Source organism: Heterodontus francisci, chromosome 10, assembly GCF_036365525.1.
Source record: "Heterodontus francisci isolate sHetFra1 chromosome 10, sHetFra1.hap1, whole genome shotgun sequence".
Taxonomy (NCBI): domain Eukaryota; kingdom Metazoa; phylum Chordata; class Chondrichthyes; order Heterodontiformes; family Heterodontidae; genus Heterodontus; species Heterodontus francisci.
In genome coordinates this window covers 35602054-35616636 of record NC_090380.1, presented here as the reverse complement: position 1 = coordinate 35616636, position 14583 = coordinate 35602054, and the positions used below count along the sequence as shown (strand labels likewise).

Below are 14583 nucleotides of genomic sequence, written 5' to 3'. Positions count from 1 at the left end.
CTACAGGCCAATCAGTTTAACTTCGGTGGTGGGGAAACTTCTGGAAACAATAATTCGGGACAAAATTAATCATCACATGGACAAATGTGGGCTAATTAAGGAAAGCCAGCATGGATTTGATAAGGGAAAATCATGGTGAACTCACTTTCTATAGTTTTTTGAAGAGGTAAATGAGAGGGTTGATGAGGGCAATGCTGTTGATGTGGTGTACATGGACTTCCAAAAGGTATTTGATACAGTGCCACATAACAGACTTGTGAACAAAGTTATAGCTCATGGAATAAAAGGGACAACAGCAACGTGGATACAAAATTGGCTAAGTGACAGGAAAGAGAGAGTAGTGGTGAATGGATGTTTTTCAGGCTGGAGGAATGTTTGTAGTGAAGTTCCCCAGGGGTCAGTGTTGGGACCCTTGCCCTTCCTGATATATATTAATGACCTTGGTGTACAGGGCACAATTTCAAAATTTGCAGATGATATGAAAGCATTACTACTTTTAGGAGTTGCATTACTGGTTAAGGAGAATATCACAGCTGTACTGCGGGAGGACACCTCGGAGGAGTCATGCAGCGAGGCAATATGGGTGGAGCTCAGGAATAGGAAGGGTGCAGTCACAATGTTGGGGGTTTTCTACAGGCCTCCCAACAGCCAGCGGGAGGTAGAGGAGCAGATATGTAGACAGATTTTGGAAAGATGTAAAGGTAACAGGGTTGTAGTGGTGGGTGATTTTAACTTCCCCGATATTGACTGGGACTCACTTAGTGCTAGGGGCTTGGATGGGGCAGAATTTGTAAGCAGCAGCCAGGAGGGCTTCTTGAAACAATATGTAGATAGTCCAACTAGGGATGGGACCGTACTGGACCTGGTATTGGGGAATGAGCCCAGCCAGGCGGTCGAAGTTTCAATAGGGGAGCATTTCGGGAACAGTGACCATAATTCCATAAGTTTTAAGGTACTTGTGGATAAGGATAAGAGTAGTCCTCGGGTGAAGGTGCTAAATTGGGGGAAGGCTAATTATAACAATATTAGGCAGGAACTGAAGAATTTAGATTGGGGCGGCTGTTTGAGGGTAAATCAACATCTGACATGTGGGAGTCTTTCAAACGTCAGTTGATTAGAATCCAGGAGCAGCACATTCCTGTGAGGAAGAAAGATAAGTTTAGCAAGTTTCGGGAACCTTGGATAATGCAGGATATTGTGAGCCTAGTCAACAAGAAAAAGGAAGCATTCGTAAGGACTGGAAGGCTAGGAACAGACGAATCCCTTGAGGAATATAAAGACAGTAGGAAGGAACTTAAGCAAGGAGTCAGGAGGACTAAAAGGGGTTATGAGAAGTCATTGGCAAACAGGATTAAGGAAAATCCCAAGGCTTTTTATACGTATATAAAGAGCAAGAGGGTAACTAGGGAAAGGGTTGGCCCACTCAAGGACAGAGAAGGGAATCTATGTGTGGAGCCACAGGAAATGGGCAAGGTACTAAATGAGTACTTTGCATCAGTATTCACCAAAGAGAAGGACTTGATGGATGATGAGCCTAGGGAAGGGAGTTTAGATAGTCTCAGTCATCTCATTATCAAAAAGGAGAAGGTGTTGGGTGTCTTGCAAAGCATTAAAGTAGATAAGTCCCCAGGGCCTGATGGGATCTACCCCAGAATACTGAGGGAAGCAAGGGAAGAAATTGCTGGGGCCTTGACAGAAATCTTTGCATCCTCATTGGCTACAGGTGAGGTCCCAGAGGACTGGAGAATAGCCAATATTGTTCCTTTGTTTAAGAAGGGTAGCAAGGATATTCCAGGAAATTATAGGCCGGTGAGCCTTACGTCAGTGGTAGGGAAACTATTAGAGAGGATTCTTTGGGACAGGATTTACTTCCATTTGGAAACAAGCAAACTTATTAGCGAGAGGCAGCATGGTTTTGTGAAGAGGAGGTCGTGTCTTACTAATTTGATTGAGTTTCTTGAAGAAGTGACAAAGATGATTGATGAAGGAAGGGCAGTGGATGTTATCTATATGGACTTCAGTAAAGCCTTTGACAAGGTCCCTCATGGCAGACTGGTACAAAAGGTGAAGTCACATGGGATCAGAGGTGAGCTGGCAAGATGGATACAGAACTGGCTCGGTCATAGAAGACGGAGGGTAGCAGTGGAAAGGTGCTTTTCTGAATGGAGAGATGTGACTAGTGGTGTTCTGCAGGGTTCAGTGCTGGGACCTTTGCTGTTTGTAGTATATATAAATGATTTGGAGGAAAATGTAGCTGGTGTGATTAGTAAGTTTGCGGATGACACAAAGGTTGGTGGAGTTGCGGATAGTGATGAGGATTGTCAGAGGATACAGCAGGATATAGATCGGTTAGAGACTTGGGCGGAGAAATGGCAGATGGAGTTTAATTTTTTTAATTTTCCCAACATTGACTGGGATTCACTTAGTGTTAGAGGTCCAGATGGAGCAGAATTTGTAAGGAGCATCCAGGGGGGTTTTCTCGAGCAGTATGTAAATAGTCCAACTCGGGAAGGGGCCATACTGGACCTGGTGTTAGGGAATGAGCCCGGCCAGGTGGTTGAAGTTTCAGTAGGGGACTACTTTGGGAATAGTGATCACAATTCCGTAAGCTTTAAAATACTCATGGACAAAGACGAGAGTGGTCCTAAAGGAAGAGTGCTAAATTGGGGGAAGGCCAACTATACCAAAATTCGGCAGGAGCTGGGGAATGTAGATTGGGAGCAGCTGTTTGAAGGTAAATCCACATGTGATATGTGGGAGGCTTTTAAAGAGAGGTTGATTAGCGTGCAGGAGAGATATGTTCCTGTGAAAATGAGGGATAGAAGTGGCAAGATTAGGGAACCATGGATGACAGGTGAAATTGTGAGACTAGCTAAGAGGAAAAAGGAAGCATACATAAGGTCTAGGCAGCTGAAGAAAGACGAAGCTTTGAAAGAATATCGGGAATGTAGGACCAATCTGAAACGAGGAATTAAGAGGGCTAAAAGGGGTCATGAAATATCTTTAGCAAACAGGGTTAAGGAAAATCCCAAAGCCTTTTATTCATATATAAGGAGCAAGAGGGTAACTAGAGAAAGGATTGGCCCACTCAAGGACAAAGGAGGAAAGTTATGCGTGGAGTCAGAGAAAATGGGTGAGATTCTAAACGAGTATTTTGCATCGGTATTCACCGAGGAGAGGGACATGACGGATGTTGAGGTTAGGAACAGATGTTTGATTGCTCTAGGTCAAGTCGGCATAAGGAGGGAGGAAGTGTTGGGTATTCTAAAAGGCATTAAGGTGGACAAGTCGCCAGGTCCGGATGGGATCTATCCCAGGTTACTGTGGGAAGCGAGAGTGGAAATAGCTGGGGCCTTAACAGATATCTTTGCAGCATTCTTAAACACGGGTGAGGTCCCGGAGGGCTGGAGAATTGCTAATGTTGTCCCCTTGTTTAATAAGGGTAGCAGGGATAATCCAGGTAATTATAGACCGGTGAGCCTGACGTCAGTGGTAGGGAAGCTGCTGGAGAAGATACTGAGGGATAGGATCTGTTCCCATTTGGAAGAAAATGGGCTTATCAGTGATAGGCAACATGGTTTTGTGCAGGGAAGGTCATGTCTTAACAACTTAATAGAATTATTTGAGGAAGTGACAAAGTTGATTGATGAGGGAAGAGCTGTAGATGTCATATACATGGACTTCAGTAAGGCGTTTGATAAGGTTCCCCATGGTAGGCTGATGGAGAAAGTGAAGGCGCATGGGGTCCAAGGTGTACTAGCTAGATGGATAAAGAACTGGCTGGGCAACAGGAGACAGAGAGTAGCAGTGGAAGGGAGTTTCTCAAAATGGAGATGTGTGACCAGTGGTGTTCCACAGGGATCCGTGCTGGGACCACTGTTGTTTGTGATATACATAAATGATTTGGAGGAAAGTATCGGTGGTCTGATTAGCAAGTTTGCAGATGACACTAAGATTGGTGGAGTAGCAGATACTGAAGGGGACTGTCAGAGAATACAACAGAATATAGATAGATTGGAGAGTTGGGCAGAGAAATGGCAGATGGAGTTCAATCAAGGCAAATGCGAGGTGATGCATTTTGGAAGATCCAATTCAAGAGTGAACTATACAGTAAATGGAAAAGTCCTGGGGAAAATTGATGTCCAGAGAGATTTGGGTGTTCAGGTCCATTGTTCCCTGAAGGTGGCAACGCAGGTCAATAGAGTGGTCAAGAAGGCATACGGCATGCTTTCCTTCATCGGACGGGGTATTGAGTACAAGAGTTGGCAGCTCATGTTACAGTTGTATCGGACTTTGGTTCGGCCACATTTGGAATACTGCGTGCAGTTCTGGTCGCCACATTTCCAAAAGGATGTAGATGCTTTGGAGAGGGTGCAGAGGAGGTTCACCAGGATGTTGCCTGGTATGGAGGGCACTAGCTATGAAGACAGGTTGAGTAGATTAGGATTATTTTCATTAGAAAGGCGGAGGTTGAGGGGGGACCTGATTGAGGTGTACAAAATCATGAGACATTTTGACAGGGTGGATAGCAAGAAACTTTTTCCCAGAGTGGGGAATTCAATTACTAGGGGACACGAGTTCAAAGTGAAAGGGGAAAAGTTTAGGGGGGATATGCGTGGAAAGTTCTTTACGCAGAGGATGGTGGGTGCCTGGAACGCGTTGCCAGCGGAGGTGGTAGACGCGGGCACGATAGCGTCTTTTAAGATGTATCTAGACAGATACATGAATGGGCAGGAAGTAAAGAGATACAGACCCTGAGAAAATAGGCGACATGTTTAGATAGAGGATCTGGATCGGCGCAGGCTTGGAGGGCCGAAGGGCCTGTTCCTGTGCTGTAATTTTATTTGTTCTTTGTTTTTTTTTAATCCGGACAAATGTGAGGTCATGCATTTTGGAAGGTCGAATGCAGGTGGGAAGTATACAGTAAATGGCAGAACCCTTAGGAGTATTGACAGGCAGAGAGATCTCAGCATACAGGTCCACAGATCACTGAAAGTGGCAACACAGGTGGATAAGGTAGTCAAAAAGGCATACAACATGCTTGCCTTCATCGGTTGGGGCATAGAGTATAAAAATTGGCAAGTCATGCTGCAGCTGTACAGAAATTTAGTTAGGCCACACTTAGAATATTGCATGCAATTCTGGTCGCCACACTACCAGAAGGACGTGGAGGCTTTGGAGAGGGTACAGAAGAGGTTTACCAGGATGTTGCCTGGTCTGGAGGGCATTAGCTATGAGGAGAGGTTGGATAAACTCGGATTGTTTTCACTGGAATGATGGAGGTGGAGGGGCGACATGTTAGAGGTTTTCAAAGTTATGAGCGGCATGGACAGAGTGGATAGTCAGAAGCTTTTTCCCAGGGTGGAAGAGTCAGTTACTAGGGGACATAGGTTTAAGGTGAGAGGGGCAAAGTTTAGAGGGGATGTGCGAGGCAAGTTCTTTACACAGAGGGTGGTGAGTGCCTGCAACTTGCTGCTGGGGGAGATGGTGGAAGCAGATACGATAGCGATGTATAAGAGGCATCTTGACAAATATATGAATAGGATGGGAATAGAGGGACATGGTCCCCGGAAGTGCAGAAGGTGTTAGTTTAGGCTGGCATCAAGATCGGCACAGGCTTGGAGGGCCGAATGGCCTGTTCCTGTGCTGTACTGTTCTTTGTTCATTGTGAACAGTGAGGAGGATAGTATGGAACTTCAGCAGGACATGGACAAGATGGTGGAATAGGCGGACAGGTGCAGACGAAGTTCAGTGCGGAGAAATGTGAAGTGATTCATTTGGTCGGATGAAAATGGAGAGACAATATAAAATAAAAGGTACAAGCCTGAAGGCTTGCAGGAGCAGAGGGACCTGGGTGTATATGTGCATACGTTATTGAAGGTGGCAGGACAGGTTGAGAGAGTGGTCAATAAAGCATACAGTATCCTAGGTTTTATTAATAGGGGCATAGAGTACAAGAGCAAGGAGGTTATGTTAAACCTGTATAAGACACTAGTTTGGCCTCAGCTGGAGTATCGAATCTAGTTCTGGGCATCACATTTCAGGAAAGATGAGAAGGCATTGGAGAGAGTGCAGAAAAGATTCACGAGAATGGTTCCAAGGATGAGGAACCTCATTACAAAGATAGATTGGAGAAGTTGGGACTGTTTGCCTTGTAGAAGAGAAGGCTGAGAGGTGACTTGATAGAGGTATTCAAAATCATGAGGGGTCTGGGCACAGTAGGTACGGAGAAACTGTTTTCACTTGTGAAAGGATCGAGAATGAAAGGACACAGATTTAAGTCAATTAGCAAAAGAAGCAATGGCGACATGCGGAAAAATGTTTTCACGCAGTGAGTGGTTAGGACCTGGAATGCACTGCCAAAGAGTGTGGTGGAGGCAGGTTTAATCAAGGTATTCAGAAGAGAATTAGACAGTTACCTGAAAAGGAAGAATGTACAGGGTTATGGGGAGAAGGCCGGGGAGTGGTACTAAGTGAATTGCTCACTCGGCGAGCCGATGCGGACATGATGGGCCGAAGGGCCTCCCTCTGTGCTGTAACAATTCTGTGAATAAATCGCACCAAAATAAAACGCTTCAGCATATCGCCTTGGATGTGGATTTCAGTTGGTGAGTTGCAATGAAATACACAAGTTAACCTTTCTTTGTAACATACTTCTTTATTCTTTGCAGGGAGCCTTTCTGCACTCCTCAGATCAAAGTGGGGACCATTGAAAGATAACGTGTCTACCATTGTGTTTTACACCAGACAGATTCTGGAAGGCCTACGATTTCTTCATGAGAACCAAATTGTGCACAGAGACATCAAGGTGACTGATTTGAGTTGGCATGAAAAGTGTCACTGAGTTCAAATCGGATTGACAAGATAATATCTAATTAAAGTTAGAACTGACTGGGAAAAAGACAGGCCATCAGGTATATTACAGTCGAACATGCCTGCAATGTCCTTCAGAGATACACATGCCCCAAACTAAGTATTTTGGAGGCACCAGAATATAAGCAAATAAACAGTAATACTTTCATTACAGCACCACCAGTCTAAGATAATCCAACTGTTTTAAGTAAGAAATTAGATCCTGTATAAAGTATTTGTATATATATTATTTAATTTCCATAAAAGATTGAAAATAAATTTCTTTCTGATATTTATACCATTTTAATATTGAAGGTGCATAGTGTTGATTGACTTTCGATGGTTGTTTAGCAATTGATCTCTGCAGTAGAATTCTGGAATTCTCTGTCCCAAAATGCTGTGAATGCTGTGGGATAATTGGAGCTTCCAAGATTCAGATCGATAGATTTTTGTTAGGTAAGGGTGTCAAGGGATTTGGAGCTAAAGCGGGCAAATGAAGTTGAGGTACAGATAAGTCATCACTGGATTGAATGGTGAAGCAGTCTCGAAGGACCGAGTGGTCTACTCCTTTCCTATGTTGCTATGATCTTAATATCTGATACTAAACTATCATTGACCATTTCTTTTGCAAAGAACTGCAATAAAAGAGTATCTAATTTCCCTTTGGCTAGCATATTGGCTACCTGGTCCTCCCTCTTTTATTTTCTTCAGATAAGTTGTGAAGATCTTTTTAATTTCAGGGAGACAATGTTCTTGTAAACACATACAGTGGTGTGGTGAAGATCTCAGACTTTGGAACCTCCAAACGATTGGCAGGAGTGAATCCTTGCATTGAAACATTTGCTGGTAAGAGGACAGAACCAAAGGATAAACTTCTTAGGCCTCAAAATTCCAGGTGCTAGTGAGAGCAGGAAGCAGGTTCATCACCTTCCTGATGTGCTGAGCTTCCACGTAATTTAATTTACACCCCAAATTCCAGTCTTTGTGAGGAGTGGACAAGTCAGCTGCCCCCTCCTGAACAGAATTCCTCAGCCAGTCCAGCTATCTTTTTTTTTCTGGCCTACCAGGTCTGTTGCTAGCCAAGAGCTAGCATGAGTTTCATTCAGGGCTTAATAAAGGCCCCAAGGGAACAAGTAATTACTGAGAACTGTATGTGAGTCACTAATTTCATTACAAAGATAATTTCCAAAGCAAATATAGAAATGGTTAATTTACCATCTTGCCAGCTCATGATAGGCCTACTAGACTAGTGGTTGATGGCAATAATAGTGTTTTCCTCCTTATCACACATCAGGAGACACAGGATACTTGGCTCCCAGACACTACCAATGCAACCCTGAAAGGCTCAAAGATCCATGACAGTAGCCTTGAAACTATTAATCGAATCTTGCTTTGCCTCTTTCTTCTTGGAAAAGCATTTAATCTTTGCCTATCAAAGTAGCACTCAGGAAGTTGAAATGTATGTTCAAGCCCCACTCCAGTGTCTTGAGCACAAAATCTCGACTGACACTTTAGTGCAGTACTAAAGGAGTGTTACAATGTTGGAAGTGCCATCTTTCAGGTGAGATGTCAAACTGACGCCCTCTCTACTCTCTCAGGTTGAGATCAAAGCCGGGTTTTTACGTTGGGCAGACGGGAGCTGGCCACCGACACACTTCTGCCTCCCCTGGGGATCTGTTTCATATTTTACGGGTCCCCGGGCTTTAATTGTTCCGAGGCGGGACTTCCACCCGCTTGAGGGATGAAGTCCCGCCTCATTGAGCTACCGGCCAATCAGCGGGCTGGCAGCTCTTGGTCCCAGCAGCGCCACCGGGTGTGGTGGCCATTGCTGAGACTGCAGCCCAGCCGACTGCAGAGGGAGACATGGAGCCAAGAGTTAAGGAAAGTTTTTTGTTGCCTCACTGGGAGTAATCGGGCAGGCTCCGGCGAGGCAAGGGTGGTTGGATGGGGGAGGTGGAGCATGTTGGGTATTGGGAGTGGTTGGGGTAGCGGGGCCAGCCCTCCATCGGGCACCCTGTGCCCTATCATCAGGCCACCGCACCAGCAACCCACCCCCCCCCCCACCCCGAGAACGATCGGCAGCTGCCTGGTGTTTCCAGGTGGCTTCTCTGGGTCCTCAGCTCACCGCTTGCCACCCGTAAAGTCCACTTAATAAGTGGCCACTTAAGGGCCTTGATTGGCCCGGGGCAGGCAGGCCGTTTTCGGCCCCTGCCGCCCTATGTAAAATCGGCTGGGGAAGACCACCTGCTCCATTTAACGCCATCCCTCCGCCACCGTCCCACCACCGGCATTAAATTCCAGTCCAACGATACCATGGCAGCATATAGAAGAAGGGATTCTCCCCAGTGGCCAGTATATATCCTCAATCAGAATTCGTGAAACAGATGATTAGACCATCATCACATTGCTGTTTGTGGAACTTTGCTGTGTAAATTAGCTGCTGTGCTTCCTACGTTACAATAGTGACTACACTTCAAAAACATTTAATTGACTAGAAAGCACATTGGGATGTGCTGACGTCATGAAAGATGGTATAAAAATGCATTTTTTTCTTTATTTCAATCTTTCATGAAGGTAAAGCCTCTTTAATTGTGTCAATCAGAACTGGGATCAAAGGAGCGATTTTCTGCTTTGGAACTTCCAAGTATTGGGAATTTGCACACACCAGCAGTGAGCTTCCATCCATTAAAACTAATAGTGAAAAATCACCAGCTGGCGTGCAAAAGTTTCCAATGGGTGACCTGGCATGTGCCAGGAACAGTAAAGCAGGAAACCTTTCCTCGTGTTTCAGTAGAGCTGAACTGATATAACATCTGTCTTTGGAATGGAAAGCAATTGCTTTGAGCATTTGTGTATCTTTTTGGAGTGCTTCTTGTGACTGCACAAAAGAACAGCAGGCCACTTCAGGCCCACGCCGCTCCTCTCCTGAGACCTCTTACCTGTGGGCCACAGTGTGGGGAACAATTGGAAAGGCCCCAAGAAGCGAGCTACATTCTGGTGTCTGAGGGGCGGTAGCAGCTCAACCTTATTATAATGAGGTCCAAGGACATCAATGGAAATAATCAGGGGAGATATACAATGGACTGCCGACTCGCCATGACCCATTTTACACGATTGCACAAAACCAAGATCTACCCTTCCCCTCTCTGTTTGCATCTTGCTTCCAATTTAAATTTGTTCTCAGTTTTGTTGTCTTATATATCAAGTGCATTCTGTTTATTTAATTTATTTCTTTGCCTTTTTCTATTTTATTTTTATCTGCTCTTTCTCTCGTTCAATCAATGAAGGTGGGAATGATAATCTACACCCAGGCTTCTGACTGCATCCCTCAAGCTGCTGATTTGCCTGGTAATCTTTCCTCCTTCCCTCCCCAGAGGAAAAGCAGCTGCCCCCTGCTTGTCAGTGCTAAATCTGCCCTAAAACATTACATAGTATTCTCCAACTTCTAAAATGAGACAAAAGGATTTGTATCTTGACTTTGGAGCTTTCTTTTTTTAATTAGCTTTTCTGTCTAATTCACACAATCTTTAGGAACGCTCCAATACATGGCTCCCGAGATTATAGACAAGGGTCCTCGAGGCTATGATGCCCCGGCAGATATTTGGTCTTTGGGCTGTACTATTATCGAAATGGCAACAGGGAAGCCACCATTTTATGAATTAGGGGAACCCCAAGTAACCATGTTTAAGGTAAGATTTCTCTTAAATCTCTCTTTGCTGTTACAAAGCACACCCTTATTGCTGAAGGATCACAAGCATTTCCAACTCAAACCTTGCTATGAAAAAGCAAACTTGGGGAGAGTTTGAGAGCCTCATTTCCATGAAATCAGTAACAAAAACTTGAAATGAAAAACAGGATGATTCAATAAAGTGTTCTCTGGTGGACAAAATGGATAAGGCTGGGAATTGGGAGTAGATATCATGATGTGCGATTAACTCGCACACGTTGCTTCTGATGCAGGCAGCACACAAACTTCATACCACCTGCTAATTTAAATGATAGTAGCATGGAGCCCAGCGCTAAGGACACTGCTGAGTGGTTGTACACCTCAGAGGGGGGCTCAAGTTGGTGTGAGACTAGCACCACTTAAAGCTAGCCTGCACCACTTAAAACCAGACTGCACCTCTCAAAGGGGAGGTGCATTATGGTTGGACTGGGTGCTAGAAGTGACAAAGGAGAAGTTAATGAACAGAAAGAGGATTAGAAATGGCACAACAGGGTGGAGAGTGTACTCCAAGTCTCTCCGATGCTGCACGGGAGACTTTGATACAGGAGATGAGAGATCCTCTTCCCTCAGGAGGTCAACAGGGCTGCCAGACAGACACTATATAGACAGTGATTGCAGATAGCTGTCGCGGTCAATGCCAGCAGTCGAGGACCTGGATGCAGTGCTGCAAAAAGTTCAATGACTTCACACGAGTGGCAAAGGTCAGTGAATGCACCTTCAAATGCCATATCCTTATAAATGAATCACTAGTCTCACACACTGCTCCATTCAGCACCCCACCTTCACTCACCTAGCAACAATCTCCAATAATAACGACTCATGCTCGACATTCATAGCCTCAGCTCACCCTTTTACACAGCACTGCTGCAAGCCTCACACTCACATCTCACAGCCTGCACACACTGCCAGCTTCAACTGTGACAGACACATCATTCACGTTGCCCAACACTCACTGACACACTTGCAGGACAGGGTGGCAGCATCTAACCAATGGGGGACAGGCATGGATGCTTGCCTTTACCCCCATGGAGGAGATGGTGCTCACCATCATTGTTGCAACCATGACTGAGGCTGTGGCCAGCAATGGGGCTGTAACCATAGAGGATGATGATATGTTCCTACCTAATCCACCTTCGCACATCCCACTTCCCCTTCATCCCAATGTCTCTTCTGATATACAAGCTGCAGATAGAGTAAACATGCACCTCTAGCTTACACCTCCCCCCACCTCTTCCCTAATCCCAACCCTACCCTTGTGTCTTTCTCCTTTCGGATACCCAAGAATTGTCAAGTACTGGTGTGGGAGCCTGACGTCTAAGAGGAACAAGAAACTGATGAAGAAGAAGCACCATCACTGGATCTCACACAAGCCATCACCAGCTCAGACAGTGACACTGTGCCTACTTTAAGGGTGGCATACAGTTGGGATCTGTATATGGTGAGTCACTGGGCAAGAGTGGTCCACAGGAAGGGAAAGGGGCAAGGGTAATGCAGGTGCCAGTTCACTGGAGAATGAAGTCGCACATGCATTCTGCTGCAAGGGAGTCAAATGAGGATTCGGCAATACAACCTACAGAAAAAGGCTAATGGATATGCATTGACAGGGCCTACCAGAAAGCTCAGGGCCACAGTCAAGGAGCATGGAGGAGTCCGCACAAACCTGGGTTAGAGGTTTGCACAGAGTTTGGAGCCCATCTTTTCCAGCGTGGAAGTGGTGGACATCTCCATGAGAACACTTGTGGACCCAACCGTAATACAGCATCTGATGGCCGATGTTTCAACTTTCATTGTAGCACAAGCAGAAGCCACCAAATGCCTGAGTGTTACAGTGGAAGCTCAGACTGAGGTCATGCAAGCCCAGCTCAGACTGCTGCCATCATTGCTGCGGATACCAGTGCTCAAAGGGGCTTGCAGGGTGTCACAGTAGTCCAGCAATCTGCCCTTCAACAGATTACTAGGATTGTTGTGTTACCGCTCCAGAGCAGTGACATTGGCTCTGTGGAGCACGGGCTCTTTCAGCATGACAGCATTCGTGCTCCCCTCACTGCCACTCCACCATTACTTTTGCTGTTACCTGTCAGCCAGCCAGCCCAGATTGCTGCCCCCCATGCCAAGGTGGTGCAGGCCGAAGCCGGGCCTTCTAAGGCCAGAGTTGCTTGAGATCGTCCTGCAAGGCCATTTGCAGTCTCTCTCACTGAAAGTCAGCAGCCTTCCACCAGCCATGCTGCAGCCACTGAGGTAGCATTGTGTAGGAGTACAGGGACGGGCAAAGGAACCTGCAAGACAGGCACTAGGGAATGCACAAGGGTGAATAGTTCAGTTTCGTATGGAATATTGGATGGTTTAGGGATAAAGTTGGTTTGAAATGGTTGTTTTAAGGTGTTTTTTAATCAACATTGTGGCCAAGAGAGCACTGTGATGGTCTGCATCAGAGGGATAGTAAGCTGTGGGATTGTTGTTGGAACTGTAATCAAATAAGGCAATCACAGATAGCCGGGCTAGAAAGAGGATGTACCAATTGCCTCCTCCCTTCCACCTCCTTCTCCTCTCCCTTCTCCTGCTCCTGATCTGTTCACATATCCCTGGTCCAAGTCCTGTGTCTCCATGATGGTCAGGTTGTGGAGAATACAGCAGACCATCATGAATCAGGACACACATACTGGTGAGTTCTGCCGGACTTCTCCTGAGCGGACCAGGCAGCAGGACAGTTGTCTTAGCAGCTCCGCTCTATGATGTTTTGCGTGGCCACATGATTCTCCTTGTATACAAGCCGGCCCCATGTGGTTGGGTTACAGAGTAGAGTCACCCTCTGGTTTGACGTGATGTCTCAAATACCAAGGGAATAGGAGACCTGCTCAGAATTAAAGAATCATGACTGTTACCAGGATAATGGGCATTCACCAGTATGCTGTGCTGAGCACAATCGCACACCGACGTTACATTGAGCAAGTGATACCTTTGTGGTTGTGGTTTACCTCAGAATTGACATGTGTGCAGTCGATGGCACCTGCACCAGCTGGAAGCCCGCTAACCTGGCAAAGCCATGTGCATGGTCTGCTTGCTTCTGTCTGGTCAGAGAGGACACAATGAACTCCCCTCTCCTGGAAGTGGACAGCATACTGGGAGATGTTATATATGTGCCTGCTGCAGCCAGGAAGGATTCTGACATGAAGACATTCAGGGCCATGGTCACCTTCACAGCCATTGACAATGTCATCCCCGTCCTGCTATGAGGCTGCAGGTCTGCTTCCAAGAGGTGTCAGAGTTCTGTGACCAACTCCTTCATAAAACATAGAAGACAGACACACTGCTCCTGGACTGGGTAGAGGTAAGAGACATGCTCCCTGAAGGCCTTATTTGAGTAAGTTTTCCTACTGAGAGCTCTTCACTCCCTCCTCCTTCTCCCTATGTGAGCAGCTTGTCTTTTTCTTTGTTCCCTTTACTCCATCTCCCTCTTGTGCAGCAGCGCGAGGAGGATGGTAACTATAGCAGCCATGGCTGGGAGCAAGTGGTCTGACCAGAATCCTTGCAGTCACAACCAAGGCCTTCTCCACATGCTCCCTGTCAACTTCACTAACTTTAACCAACATTGCAAACAAGCAAAACACTTCCAAAAAGTCAAACAGAGCCAGTAGAAACCAATCAATGAACCTAAAAGTAGCTGATGATCTCTAAATAGTGCTGGTGGGGGCTGGAATGTGTTTAAAAAAGGATGTCAGCTGGAACGGCGAGGTTAAAAATGGTGGCACTGCATCAAATCAGCATTACACACTAACTGATGTGGCAATCTGCCTACTCTACATACTTCTGCTGCACCTTCCTAATGCCTACACTAAAGCCCTCACCAGGCTGGCATTCAATGCGGACCACACCAGAAGTCTGCACGCGTTGCTCAGATGCCATTTTGGTACCAAAACTGCAGCCATAACTCCGAATCTACGGCTGCTACACAGCCCAATTTTTCAGCTTATATTTTCTTTTACTCCCATATCCCCACTTTTAGA

At 45.9% G+C, this 14583-nt stretch overlaps 1 protein-coding gene across 1 annotated transcript in view; it reads left to right on the top strand.

Moving 5' to 3' along the window:
* The window catches only part of map3k15 (mitogen-activated protein kinase kinase kinase 15), a 197411-nt gene that overhangs the window by 143491 nt on the left and 39337 nt on the right, over positions 1-14583 (top strand). Inside the window, exons 16-18 of the mRNA XM_068039951.1 lie at positions 6672-6808; positions 7593-7698; positions 10384-10541. Of these exons, the coding sequence (XP_067896052.1) occupies positions 6672-6808; positions 7593-7698; positions 10384-10541 (401 nt within the window). The remainder of the gene's footprint in view (positions 1-6671; positions 6809-7592; positions 7699-10383; positions 10542-14583) is intronic.